The sequence below is a fragment of the Cyprinodon tularosa genome, unplaced genomic scaffold, assembly GCF_016077235.1.
Source record: "Cyprinodon tularosa strain WSP-4 unplaced genomic scaffold, ASM1607723v1 ctg140, whole genome shotgun sequence".
NCBI lineage: Eukaryota > Metazoa > Chordata > Actinopteri > Cyprinodontiformes > Cyprinodontidae > Cyprinodon > Cyprinodon tularosa.
In genome coordinates this window covers 706,094-721,316 of record NW_024038221.1, presented here as the reverse complement: position 1 = coordinate 721,316, position 15,223 = coordinate 706,094, and the positions used below count along the sequence as shown (strand labels likewise).

The 15,223-nt window shown below is 38.3% G+C and overlaps 1 protein-coding gene across 1 annotated transcript in view; it reads right to left on the bottom strand.

Moving 5' to 3' along the window:
• ror1 (receptor tyrosine kinase-like orphan receptor 1) overlaps window positions 1-11,296 on the bottom strand; it is a 168,975-nt gene extending 157,679 nt beyond the window's left edge. Inside the window, exon 1 of the mRNA XM_038278374.1 lies at window positions 10,917-11,296. Within this exon, the coding sequence (XP_038134302.1) occupies window positions 10,917-11,016 (100 nt within the window). The 5' untranslated portion in view covers window positions 11,017-11,296. The remainder of the gene's footprint in view (window positions 1-10,916) is intronic.
• Window positions 11,297-15,223: the final 3,927 nt, after the last annotated feature.

Here is a 15,223-nt window from a genome sequence, read left to right as displayed (position 1 = left end):
AACTTTAGCACTGGGAGACATGACTGTAATAATTTCTGAAGCATTTACACAAAAGCGGCACTTTTTGTTGCAACTCATCGACAATCAAAAACTTGTAGAACTTCTCCAAAATATCACCTTGTCCCCTATTTATCCTTCTGAATCTAAAAATCAGCTAAATTATGCAAGTGGTCACCGTTTCACAATTATTTCCTAACTTGGTAAGATTAGGGGTAATTTACCTGCCTGTGACAGCACGATCATCTTTTTTTTCATGCTTTGAAGATGGCAATAAAACAGAAAGAGCAAGGCACTTTTTCATCAGAGCCTTCAAATGAAATTAACTAAATTATTCGAAAATCTAGAGAAAAACAGGACCTTTCTGCAGATTCTGCAACAAAAAGAAGTAGCCACTTCTGAACCTAAGCAGTAAAATCCTAAACCACCATATTTCATTCCTTCTCTTCATCCAGCCACAGATTTCCATGAACCCTCCAAACACAGCTTTCTCTATCCCACCACTCGCCTCTCAGGCAGACAGTAAATTGCAGGAAAAGGGTTTTTATGCTTGGCAAAGGTTTGCAGTGGCAGAAACTTTATCAAACACAGAAAAGGAGGATATCAGTGAACCGAACTGCGGACGTTGATTAAACAGGGCCTCTTACCACAAAAAAGGGAAACTTGATCAGTAAAAATAAGAGATGCAACAATCAAGCTTTTCCTGGTTACAACCATTTTTCCATTTCCCTCTTACAGAAATGCATGTTTATTTTTGATGGGGGATTACATATAAATTTAACAGAGGGTGTAATCAATCAGAAAATAGAACATTTTATGAAACAAAGCCCTGATTGCACCACAGCTTAATATGAAAAGACTTATTCCAGGTCAGGAGATGATTGTTTTTATGGCATGTCCGTCCAGCAAAAGGCACATCAGCAGCAAAACTTAAAGGTTTTTGGACTCCAGGTTACTGCCTGCCAACTATACAACAGTAAAACAGATAGATCACTATATTCTCCATGCTGGGGCACACTGAACATTGGCAACACATGTGCTTAATAAGTAGTGGGACGCAAAAAAAAAATATATATATATATATATATATTTATACACATATATCAGTATGATATATAGTTTGCACATTGCTGGTTTAAATCAAGGGCATAAAACAGTCTGCGTTTGTGATTCGAGGCTATGCGCTGATTAAATTAAAGTCTGTGATTTCCTCCCCATTTCACACTCTCAAAACGGAGCTGAGCTCTCTCAAAAAGAGTCAACTCTTTCTTGCTCCTTCTACTGCATCCGTTTTACTCACACAGCTCTGCCAAAAGCTTTTAGAGGGACACTAGAGGAGGTATAGTGTGTGATGGGCAGAGTGGAAGAAGAGTTCCAAGTACTGCAAACATAACATCTAAGGCCCCGTCCACACGAAGTCAAAACGAACACGAAACGCTGATATTTTCCAAAACGTTTGCCGTAAAGACGGAGACGTAAAATAAATGTGAGCGTCCACACGAATGCATGAAAACGCTGCTAAATGTATGCCAGGCCTGTAAGTGGCGCTGTGGTGCCAAAGCAAAAAGAAGCGACGAAATGTTGGGCATGTGCACTAATATTTATACATGGTTGCCCTGCGGGTCCATTTTCGTGGTTAAGTGAAATTCAGGTGCTGAACTATGTCGTCGATATTGCTCTGTTCTTCCTGGAGATATTCCAGAAGAAGAAGATTCTGTTGTAAGCCCGACAGCAGGGTGAGTAGCATTAGCAACGGCGCCATTGTTGTTGTGATACTGGTCGCGCATGCGTGTGTAGAGGCGACGCTATGACGCATGCGTGTAAAAAAAAATATGCGGTTAGGGCGTAAAGATGGAAACGCGAAAACGGCGTTTCAGAATCTTCCCACTCTGAAGGCTGAATAAAAAAATGATCGTTTACAGACCCCCGAAACGCCGGCTTCGTATGGATGAGAGGCTGGTTTGGTGAAAAATTTGTGCGTTTAGGCCAGGGTTCGTCTTCGTGTGGACGGGGCCTAAGGCTACATTCAGTGCAGGCAAATGCGATCCAAATCAGAGTTGTTGTTTTTTTTGCCCATATGCGACTCATATCCGACCTTTTCATGGCAGACAAAATTCCAATTCCAATTTTTTTAACCTCCAAAAAAAATCTGAATTGTGCAACTTCCATATGTGGTACTAAATCCTATGGAGTTTTAAGTGCCTGCATTTGATTTGACTCTCATCTTATCATCCGGAATCTAACTACTCATTCATACAGACCCTTCTCCAACACTGAATTCACTGCTACACTAAAACACATTGGAAATAATTCAGATCTCTCTTTTCTTACATGTCTTTGTCTGTTATGATGTGATTCTCCTCTCATTATTCAACAACTTATAATAACAAAGAGTTGGAGGCGTCTGTTATTATTTCCATAAACAGTGCACCACTGTGTGACATCTACAGCGTCCTTCTGCTCATGCAGGTCACACTGGGGCTGTGAAGCATTCAGACTGGAGTCTAATGGTGGCCGGATTAAAGTAGTCGGTCTGAACGACTATTCAGAAAAAAAGAACAATCGTGACACTGAATGAATCATGAATCATAATAAAACTATTATAAAGCAGTGATGATTCATTTATTGGTAAACCTTGGAAAAAATGTATTTGATGGGAAAATGAATGAGATTGAATTTTGAACGTCTTTCTGTTTTGTTTTCTCCTTTTAAATATGCAGCGTCAGCCACACCTGAGCCCACTAAGCTAATTAAAAGGCATGCACATCTGTAGGCAGAACACTGTGCCCTTTTTCCCCCGAAAGCATTTCCCACCACTGAGGTGGCTTTCCCAGCAGGGGGGCTTTTTTCAGCAAAACACCCATGGATCTCAAAGGAAGCAGAGAAAAAGGCGTTATATTTGTCAGGGAAAATAGGAAGACCTTAAATCTCATGTTTCACCAACTTTACATTTCCAGGGGTTACAACAGGAAACTTGCTTTTTTTAAAGTGAAAATGTGTAATCTTATTGTTAAGGTTATGCAATGCAAAAACAATGTAGAAATAAGTAAAAAAAAGTAAGTTCTGAGATTAAGTGTATTCACCCTTTATTTGAGTAGGTAAATAACATGATTTGCCGATGGAATTAGTATTTTTACATTTAAAATAAGATAATTAAATCATATGCACTTGAATTGAGACAATGCAATATTTTGTTTCTTATCTTAAATGTAAATTGTCTTGTTCTATTGGCAAAGTGTCTTATTACCTCCTCAATTCAAGAAAAAATGCACCTATTTTAAGAAGTGTGGGATCCATTAAGTTAAATGATAAATTATTAATATAAAAAAATGACTCATTTAGATCTATTTGTTTGTGGTGTGGTGGGTTTGTCAATAAATTACCTTATTGTAACAAACAAAAACAATAAAAATAAATAAATAAAACATTAAAAACCACAAAACATTTGATTTTTATTTTGGCATTACTTGCATCACATTTTATTATCCAAGTCAACAAGCTTCTTAAGAAACACAAATGACCACTTGTTCTGTGTTTAAGATGAATTGATTTCCGTCCTCTTTTAAACGGCTCCACGCTAAACAGACATCATAATGGCTGCCATGCAGAGGACGTTCTACATTCAAACATAAATGTTCAGCAGTCTGTGTAGCAATAGCACCATTAAAGTATACTTTAGATAAATTAAAGAGTCACATTTTACTACTTATAGCCAAAATTAATTAGAGCTGCTTTGTTTTTATGTTTGGTTAAAAGCCATCTATCTGGGCACTAAACGCTCTCTATGTTCCCAACCTGATTACCTAAACTGACTTCATAAAATAAATCAATGTCTCAATTAAGGGAAATAGTAAAGACAAGCACGACTAAAACTTCAAGTTTCCGAGGCCATTAAAGGAGGTCAGTGTAACACGAATCAACACCTAAAGTTGAATTCTGCACCTAAAAAGCAGCTTTTGACTTTAGCTGGTGTGGCCATTAAAAAGCCCATAATCTCCTGTCCAGCAGCAATCAAACCAAATTCCTTCCATGACCTCCTGACTTACTTCCATAAGCATTTAGAAGCACTTTAGTAATCAGCTTTTGGAGTTGTAAGAAAGGCTGCTGGCCCTGAAGGGCCTTATTTCTCGGAGCTTATTCCTAGTTCTAGTTTATTGAAAGAGCAAACACTCTTTCAATAACAACGCTTCCTCTTATAGTCATTGCTTTCAGACAGGACTTAAACTTGAACACTTTAAATCTAAGTGTGGCAGAGAAATAGTAGAGTTCCAGCTCTGGGCTGATCGTCTAGAAGTCGAACGATATCAGTGACCTGTGTGTCACAGCTATTTGGTGTCTATCTGACAGGTTGAGTCATATGCCCCATTTCCACTAGCCCTCTGAAACGATCCGTGCTGAGTTCGGACCAAGCTTGGATCAGTTAAGCGTGCCGAGCTTGGTTCTCACAACCATTTCGCATCACGCTAGCACGGTTCCTCGGCTCCTAACGGTGGTCCATACTACAGCTCTCAAGGTAGGAATTATGCAAGCAAAAAGGGCAGCAACAATAACATTCAGGAACTTATGTGTCTGGATAGAATCCTCCACCCACATTTCAATGAGCGCCTCAGTCCTAGCATCATCCCAGGTCGCACCACGCTCTTTTGTTACCATTTATTGTTAATAGGCTGAGAAGAAGTTTGTGTTGTGAACAGCTGAAGAGATCTTGAACTGCAAAGCTGGACATGCTGGAAAACCTGTGAAATGAGACATCTGACTGTAAGTGGGAGATGGCGTAGTCTGCACTTTGTCATCTGAGAACCGAGCCACAGATGAACCATGCCAAGCCTTACTTTTGTATCTCTGCTTCTTTCTGTATCTCTGCCTCTGACTCCTTGAACCCCAGTCAGCATCTACAGATGGCCGCTCACACTGAGCCTGGTTCTGCTGGAGGTTTCTTCTTGTTAAAAGGGAGTTTTTCCTTTCCACTGTTGCTACAAGTATGCTAGGTGTGATGTATTGCTTAAGAGTCAATGAGTAGATGCAATCAACTGGTTTTCCTTAGATAGAAAGCTTTGAACCGATCTGACTGTATGATCTGGTGAACTTTCTCTGTAAACAGCCTTGAGATGACATGTGTTGTGAATGTGCCCTATATAAATAAACTGAATTGTTGAGCTAGTACTAGATTTAGCAAGGTTGGGTTGTGCCTTGAACGGTCCAGTTCAGTCCCATTCCATTTACTCAACTGTTATCTCGTTTACCGTGCTTGGACCGTTCTCAGCACGGTTTTAAGGGTAGAGCAAATGGGGCTTTTATTAGGTGGCCAGCAAGGCTGGACACCTCCTCACTCTTCAGTGCCACAATTACATAGATATGTCAATTTTTGTCAAACATGGCCCTCGAGAACAGCAACTGTATTATTATTATCATCACTTATATAGGCCACACCCTTTTCTTCCTGTTCGTTTCTCCCAAACCTCTGATTTATACAAGGATGACTTTTATCCTGACAAAACGAATGTCTGATTCAACCAGTCTGGATCTTGAGGGAGATAAAAGAAAACAGTAGGACCTCTTAACTCGTAGGATTATAGTATGGGTAGGAAAATATATTATAAATTAAGTACATGTCTCTATAATATAATAATAATTCATAACTGAACTTTATTGATCTCACATTGGAGAAATTCGCCTCTGCATTTAACCCGTCCCCTTGAGGAGCAATGGGCTGCCATTGTGCGGTGCCCGGGGAGCAGGGTGGGGTTAAGGGTCTTGCTCAGGAACACAGAGTGGAGGCTGTAAGGATCAAACTGGGTACTTGCAACCTTCTCAGAGCATAAGCTCCCTGCTCTATCCCACTAGGCCAACCCTCCCCATCTAACAATGTAGATATTTTAGGCTTCAACAAGTCTTTGTAATAGAAATTCATAGATAAATTTTTTTCCCAATCTAATCCGATATCGATACCTGGGCTGATCATACTGGCCGATACCCGATGCCGATCTGATGCTATTGCTCGATGAATGAACAATTTACCCTGCCATGTGAGAGAAGAAGTCAGGCTTGTTGTAAACATTGGTTAAAGACAAAAGGATAATAAATTACTACAATTTTAATCATCACTAGAAGCTATGCATGCTATGTGTGATAATGAACCAGCGTGCCAAACATTGATGTGTATGATTTGAATAAAAAGAAAAGCAATGCCTAGATGGGAATGTTTAATCGATGTTGTTCATCTGATCTCCGATCCAGCTAATTAGTCACTATCAGAGCTGATATACAATTCAGATATGGTTTTGGTGCACATGCAGTAAATCACATAAACAACGTTCATCTATTTGGGTTTTTTTCCTTGTGTTTTTTTTTTGCCTTGTCATCAAAATTCCCTTGTTGAAGTCAGGGAAACCCTAATTGTCCCTGAAAACGCTGGCATTTATATTACACCGACAGACCTGTGACCTCTGACCCCTGGCTGGAAGCTTGCAGAGTGACTTGCAAACCAGACGGCCACAAATAAAAGCAGATAACCACGCTCTTCCCTTTCTTCTTGGCCACATGTGCTGAGACACTTCCACGGCGCGGCCATAACACAGCCACAGATCACAGGGCGCCGCACTGTTCTCTTCACAATTGATTACAGCCGAACCACATTATTGTTGTTCTTCTCCGACTAGAAAGGAGACAAAACTCCTGGCAACTAACAGATGGTGAAAAGGTTGTTAAAAAATAAATAAACTCAAAGAGTGAAGCACATTTATGTCATTTCCTTTTAATGTAGAAAAGAAAATTTGTAGTCTAAAGGTTTTGATGAAGGATGCACCAGTCAGGTTTTCCTTTGTTAAAACTGATTTCTGAATATCTTAAGGGTCTAATCAGATTTTCAGCAATTCTGAAACTTTAAGCAAAGAATAGGAGCTATTTAAATAATCAAACCTTTTTTCGTGAGTATGTCTTTGAAGATAATTATTTTCCTTCCCAGGTTGAAAATCTGTATATTAATATCCTTGAATTGTAATGAAACATGTTATGTAAAAATCTCAAGGAACAAACATTAAACATAACTGTTGATAAAAAGCTTTTGTTCAGACCAGCAGTACCTCCATTTCACAGCATCAGGAAACAAAAGCTTGTTTCAATAACTTAACTCCAAGCACTCGGCTTCAACATAGCATTTCTAAGTTGTAGCTTGTTATTAATAACAGAATAGAAAGGAAGGAGCTTTTTTATTTAAACAATTGCAATCAAGCTAAATTAACATTGATTTTGCTGTATTAGAACAAAAGTATTGCCATGTTTTTATTTTCACCAATAATATGAACGTGTCTTTTCTTATTCCCCGCAGTATGGAGGATATATGATTTTCTATGTGTAGATATCCTGCTCCATATAGAAGTATCACTGCTACTTAAAGATAGTAAAATATATAGAGAGAAATATACAGAAACACATTCACTCGTGACCATTTCATTTTTAGGTTTGTTTTTTCATGATAGTTGTTAATGTGTTTATAATTAGAGCTGAAACAACTAATCAGATGAGTCTTGATTAATTGATTATTTTAATAATTGTCAACTAATTTAGCAATCGATTAATCTTTAACTGGAGTGAAGAGACTGTAAAATATGGCTTTAGCTGCAACTGCGACCCACTTAGAGCAGTAATTATATAAAAATTGCAAAAAATATTTTGCATTTCAGATGAAAAAAAAACTTTTCGTCTGTCAATGTGCTCTATCCAGAACTCAAGAGGAAATGTTTTAGTTTCACCTGGTTTAATTTAGTAAGAAATGTTCTTTTGTTCTCCGATTATTAATCGAAAAGCATGCATGCATTGGCCGATATTTGGACTCATTAGTGCACTCAGCAGCCATGCCTTAAAAGCAGGTGTTATGGTGTCCCTTCATATGCTGTCTATTGTTGCTTAGCTTGATTTGTTATTAAATGTTTTACCTTTTAAAGCTTTTACTTAAATTGAGATTTGTCTAACTTTTTTTTTTTTTATTTAAAAGAATAAAAAGTAACATCTGCTTCGAGAATCGACCCAAAAATGTTGGATCGGCAGCACATATCAGGGATCGTCTAGACTAATGTCAAAAAGTTCAATTCTATAAATAATCAGCAACCATCTTAAAAACTTAGCTTGTTATTTGGTTGCTTGATGTCTATGTGCACTATTTAGGGGAGTTTTGGTTGATCCCGATTCTCATGTGATTGATTTGCGCATCTGGAGTATTTAGATCTAAAACTGAACAAATCAATTTCTGGACCTTATATATTATTTTTTTTAGATAAAGTAGGGAGGTTTAAGCCCTCTTCTACATATACCACCATTTAACTCCATTTGAAGAACTCATAGCCAACTCATCCTGTTAAGTAACTTGGATTAACATTCCTCCCTGTCTCCAAGCAAGAGAAATAGGCCAGAAGATACAGAAAGAGACGGGAAAGAGAAAGGCGATCGCATAAAAGCTTTAGGTCCAAAGCAGCATATGCTGCACAGTGTCATCGTAAATATCAGCCCCAAGCATTTAGGGGAGGACAGAGGTAATCCAAACAAACCCAGAAAATCTTCCGGAGATAATTCATAACTACCTATCTGGAACGGGAGGGCCGTTAAATACTTACAGCACACTCAAAAAGGCCAGGACACAAAAACTTAAAATGCCTTCCCCGAGCAGCTTCATAAACAGCCCATATCTGATCCAAACTGAAATCAATCATACTTCTATTAGTCAAGCAGTTCCATATATACATACAACATGAGGCCATCTGCCAGCTTTTCCTTTAGGGTCTCACACAAACACACAGCGCTGTGTGAAGGCAGAGAGGGTGAGAAAAGCAGTAAAACTTAAGACTGACAAGACAAACGTAGCCTTTAGTCCTAAATAGGGGTTCCCCACAAATCAGGGAATTATTCTGTCTCGCAAGTCAAAAGCTGGAGTACGTTTTTAAAAGTCATCTTATTGCCTCAACAGCCTTTAGAGACAACCGAACCCTATTAACAGAGGCCCTAAAGATAAAAAGTTTTGAGAAATATTACAAACCCCTGCAACCTACAGCACATGTGATCAGGTTAAAAAACTCAAAAACTAATGTGTTTCACTGGAGTTCACAAAGCAACACATTATTGTTTAGTGGAAGAAAAACTATATAAATGATTTTAATTAAAAACAGAAAAAAATAAGTAAAGTGAAGCTTAACTTACATCTGTCCTCTTTTACTTTTAACTCACAACATCCAGAAATCTTATTAGTGAACAGAGTCCATGTGTGTGATTCAATATTCATACAAATTGAGCTGATCTAAGAAGGCCTCTGATGTCAGAGAGCATTAGCAAACACACAGCATAGTAAAGACAGAGGGAAACAGAAGTTTAACACTAAATTAGATTATCCAAAAACGTAGAAAATTGTTAAACACATTAAAGCAGCGATCTTCAACCTGTGGCCCTGCAGCCGCAAGTGGCTCTTAGGGCCCACTGCCTTTACCTTAATAGTGGCTGAAAATGATACATACTGACGGTTTCGAATACAGTTTGATAGCAAATAACAATCTAAGAAGCCTTAGTAGGTTATTATAAAAAACATTTTAATCAAATTTTCAACAAAATGACACGAAAAGAATCAGAAATATGTTATTAAATCTGTACGTTTGTCATTAGCTTGTTAATTGGGTTTTTTTGTTCTTTATTTTACATTTCTAGCTAATCAAATGCCATCCTACTAAAGAAAATATATGCTTCATTTTTATAAGACTTTTTATGGCCCACTTTGTTTAAAATCTAAAAACAGAAATAAACTGCTGGCTGTTTAACACAGCAACAGATCTCTTACAACAGATTTTTTTTTTATTATTAAGAAGTTTTAAACCACTGCATTAAAGACCGTTAAATAGTTAAAAGATTGGCAAGAAGATGTCCCCTATGCAATTTCAACCAGGGGGCACAACAAAACCAAAACTTTTCCTATCTACATGTAAAACACCAACAAAGCAAAAATGCATCCCTGTTGTGAAAGCAGGAGGTGGCAGGATGATGCTGTGGGGAGCTTTGTGTGGCAGCAGTTATTAGGAGGGCAACAACCCTAAACACACAGCAGACACCTAAATACAACTGAGAATCTGAGGTCAAAATGGATATTAAGACTTCCTATCTAATCTGATTGGGCTTTTGGTGCTTTGTGAGGATATAAAAAAAGCATTTCTCCTAACCTTAAAGACTTGCAGCTATAAATGTGACAAATGTTGGTTCTAAAAAGCACTGATTCAAAGGGGACTGGATGCAAAAGCATCAATCTACCCAAACTTTTAAGTTCTGGATACATTGGAAACTAGGAGTATTTTTTCTTTCCACCTCATAAGCACAGACTCTTAAGAGGAAATCTTAATAAAACTCGTTTCAGAGGAATGGATACTTGCATGGCACAGATCTGCATCAGGAGTCAACAGCTGGGGTATTTTATAAAACCTTCACTTATTGCCTCAACAGCCATTAGTGTTATTAACCAAAGGCAAAGGAAAGGGGAGATAAGCCCTCGTGCATCCTTATCTTTAAATAATCTGCATTTCCAGAGAATGGAAGGGCGCACAATGCGCTGCCAAGGGCCAAGGTAAGGGCCCCCCTCATGCCTATCAATGGGGTGAAGCCTCTCCCCGTGCCGAGGCTTCAGAATCACAAAAGGGCTTCAGTCTGAAAACCAAAGATCGTTTGCATGAGAGAAGAAGCTAAGTGATGGCAAACAGATCAGCTTCATCTACATGGGACTCAGATGATCTCTTCAGTGGAAACAAAGAGAAAAAAGTCTCAAAAACCAAACATGGTTGTAAAAGAATTTAAAAGCAACTTAGTTATAATTGTTTTGCACATAGATGAATGAAGGTTAACCGCATGGAACATGGCCAGCAGGAGGAATGGAGGAGAAAGCTGCTCAAACTTACCAGACGCGCTGAGCGCCAGGACGCACTGGAGCAGCAGAGAGACGCAGAGAGCGCAGGCTGGACATCTCCACTGCCGCACCGCTGCCCGGTTACGATACATTCCTTCGGCTCTGTCTCACACCCTGGTCCGCGTTTCACATCCAAATCCGAGCAATATCTCACCCTGACACTCTTTCCACCACAAAACGAGTCTCCAAATTCAGCGCGCAGGCTTCAGAGTTTGCTGTCCGTGTTTTTCCTTCCAAAAGGCGCACCGAAAGTATCTGGATAAAAAGACAGAAGCGGAAACTTTCCTCTTTCCTTCTTCTCTCTCCGGACTCCCAATTGTGTGTGTGTGTGTCTCTCTATCCCAATGAGCGCAAACTCTTCCCAACAAACTTCAGCAATCAGAGTTTTGCCCAAAGGAACCGCATGGTTGTGTTTAGACACGTGTCGCCACCGTGTGTTCACTATAGGAACTACAACTGAACAACCGAGGGCTACTTCTTTACAAGCCCTTATCTTTTTATTTTATTTTTTATGTTATTTTAAAGTACTTGCAATTTTCATGTTTAACAAAAATAATAATAATAATATTTTAGGTATAAATGTTAAGCCTGCAGAGCAAGATAGAACATTGTCAGGTAAATTTATATTTTCAATTCTGAAATAAATTCTTATTTGTAAAAATAATAAATGATTTTTTTCCCCTCAAAAAATGATAAAATGAGTCAAATTCACGATCTTTTAGATTGATTTATACAAACCTTTGGTCTGTGTACAGTACCTTTGTCGCCCCTCAGCAGGTAGCTCTCTGGTTGGACCCCCGGCTGTTCAGGTCTTTCTTTATTGTGTTTGCATGTTCACCATGTGCATGCATGGCTTCTGTGTGAAAAACCCCAGCTTTCTTACACAGCCCAACCCCAAAACATGCATGTAAGGTTAACTGGTGGTTAAAGAGACTAGGAGTGAGAGTTTGCATGGTTGTGTATTTGTATGCACCCCACCCCAGACTTTAAGGGAAAAGGAGGGCAAAGGGGATTTAAAAATTGGCTGAACGGAAAACAGAAAGAACATTTGATACACATTGTCACTCTTAAAAATTTCTAAAAAACACCAAAAAATGCACATTTTTGCAGGAGTGCACACTTCTTTCTAATAAAACCCAGATTTGAGTATTGTGAATGGGTAAAGGGGAAAAGAAGCTCTCTGATAATGATCCACCTGGTGCTGTTTAGTGTACTGTTTCATACCAGCGAGATAAATTACCTAATATATTAAAACCACATCCAAATGCTGAGCTCACAGATTTACTTTGTGGCCATGCATTTCTTCCACAAAGACAGAGAGGGATGAATGTAGGAGAGAGGAAGTGTAAGAAAAGGACAAAGGCCTCTTGTGCCTGCAGACATGTTAAACAGCCAAACATTCACCTTAACAGGCTTATCTAATGGGTTTACACTTCTGATAACTGATCCGTTTTTTTCTCTAGATTCACCCCAGACTTCGTATATTTCAGCTCTTCTCACTTAAGGGTTTTAATGAAGTTCCTGTTCCTGCTTGTGTTTTTAATGTGTGCTTCACTTTCAGGAGAATGGTAGCAATTTAACCTCAGTTCATTCCGCATATTGCTACCCTCTTTAGAGGGAAACATCATCCTCTCCAAGGCAGGTTTGTAATCAACTCTTGGGGAGTAAATGAAAAGCATCCAGCAATAATTGCTGGGACTGGATTATTTTCATTTAAAGACCAAAAGAAGGTGAATCAGGCTCTCTTCAAGCCTAGGAAGGCATAGTTACCTCACGGCATCCTTCCCATTTATCTCCAAATCTACCCACAGAATCCTCCCTGTAGAGCTGCTGCTCTCTAAAGGGTGGAGATAAAACATGTTTCCTGTAGGGTCTCAGATAGAATAGAGGTATGTACAGTTTTGTTCTAATGATCCAAGTAAAGTTGCAGAGTCTGAAGTTGAATCATCAGCTAACCATTAAGAAACTGATTTATAATATTTAAAAAACAATATTGGGAGTTTTTTTTTTAGATATAGGCTATATATATAAGTACAGTCCTGGTCACTCGTTCTGTGTTGCAAAAAAATTATCAATTATTTGCAACACAGAGCAAGTGGCAGCAGTACATTCAACATAAGATTTAATATACATAAATATGAAATAGACAGAGAAAAAAAAATAAAATAAAATAAAACAGATGAACAAAACACAGCAATCTGCATCATTGTTAAAATTTTCTTTTAGAAATTTGGCCAATGGTGACCCTGACTCTTCAAAATGCACTCCTTTTCCTCTGACAATATAAGTAAGTCGCTCCAGAACATGGTGCCATTAAGGGATTGTTGGTTTGTGGTTAGAGCAGTGCGCTTGTGCTCTGAGAAGGTTGCAAGTACCCGGTTTGATCCCCTTGGCCTCCACTCTGGCTCCCTTAGCAAGACCCTTAACCCCACACTGCTCCCCAGGCACCGAACAGTGGCAGCCCATTGCTCCCCAAGGGGATGGGTTAAATGCAGAGGTACAGTTCTCCAATGTGAGATCAGTAAAGTTCAATTATTATTCCTTCAGCCATATATGATTTGAGGGTATACCCATCTTTCTCCATTACAGTGATATTAATCTCCTGACCTGCAGAAGTCCAAAGTCAGTCAATCTCAACTGACGGGAGCTAAGAATACTGAGAGGGTTTAATATAAGAAGGAGATAGAAATAGCCCAGTACCCCATCTTGGATGGCAGCAGATTGTCTTTATCCAGATGGAGAAGATCTGATGATTTGTTTGGAGGTTTTCACTCACATGGATTGTTGAGAAGAAGACACAGCAGGACTGAGAAGTTTGGAGATATTTATTGGAGTTCAGTTAAGATGTGTTTGTTGAAAGGTGTCGAAGTTTAGAGTAATTTGCTAGATATGTGTATTAATGGAAGCTAGAAAAAAATTAAGTTTAAAATTAAATAGTACTATATATATATATTGCATTGATTTGGAGTAAAAATTTGACATGTTATACTTCATCGTAAGGATGATTTCAGGGTATTTGATTTTGGTCATTATTCATTTTGGATTATTTGGTTTTGCTTTCTTAACTTTTACTTTCTAACTCTTTTCTGTATCCAAAGGTTTTTCATCTAATGCAGCCTCTATGAACAGAGGAGAGAAAGAAAGACATGATACTTTAGGTTAAACCTTCTGAAGGAAGCTGCCTTTTGAAGTGGGAAAATCTGTTGTTTTTAAACACCAGAAATTGGAAATCACTTGAAAACAGGGTTGGGCAAGAAAAAAAAAAGATACACCAGGATAACTTGATAACAATAGAAAATGTGTCCAACAAAATGGTGTATAGCAACGGCCATCAGGCAGATAGCTGATCTATTATTTCATTGTCCGATTGCTTTGCAATGAACTATGATCTTTTTTTTACCTTTTTATTTTTATATAGAAGAAGGATGTTAGCGGTTAGCAATGCCAATATGGAGGGCTCCTTGCACACTCAAGCTATCTGGTTAAAAAATGACCAGAATGTTTTGGTTCTTTGTTAGAGGAGCAATACAAATGGAAAAATATTTTTACTATTATCACTATCTTGCTCAATTTTAGCCCAAACTTTTATCTGATTTTAATTTATTTTTTTGTCAGATGATCATTTAGCCACAAAAGGACCCAGGAAAAAAGTGGATATAGGCTATAAATTGTATGTCTTATTTTAAATAAGATTCCTATGGAGAAGACACAAACATCTCTTATTCCAGTCCAATAACCTCTCGTAAAAGTAACAGCAAAAATAAAAACCAGTAAAGATTAATTAAAGTTAGAGGAAATGTGTGAGATGAGCCTTATTAGTCCTGTTTTACTCTTGGGGCATTCGTACGACAAGCAGCCAAATGATGTCAGTCTAACATGTGTTTTATGTGATTTTAATTCAGATGGGAAATTTCATTTTTAGAGCCAATCGTGAAGTGATATCATTTCATCCGCCCTCTTTCTCTTCCTTGATCTGTATAAGTGTGGTCCTGATTTACTATAAGTTTATCAGGATTGCAGCCATGTATGGTGAAAGTTATCTTCATTTAATATGGGATTACGGTTCAAAAGGTCTCTTTGAGAACAGCAGCGTGCACAGGGAGGCTCTTTGTTCCCCAGCTGGAAATGAGGTCCCAGTCAATGAATAAGAATGAAACGATGAGCATGATTTTTATCCCAGAATATCTCTAAAAAGTGGGCATTTTTCCTTTCCCATGCTTCCTAGGTAATATTTTAATGAAATCTAAAATTATATTTTTCTACTGGATAATCCAAAGATGGCTCAGAGACACTGCTGGT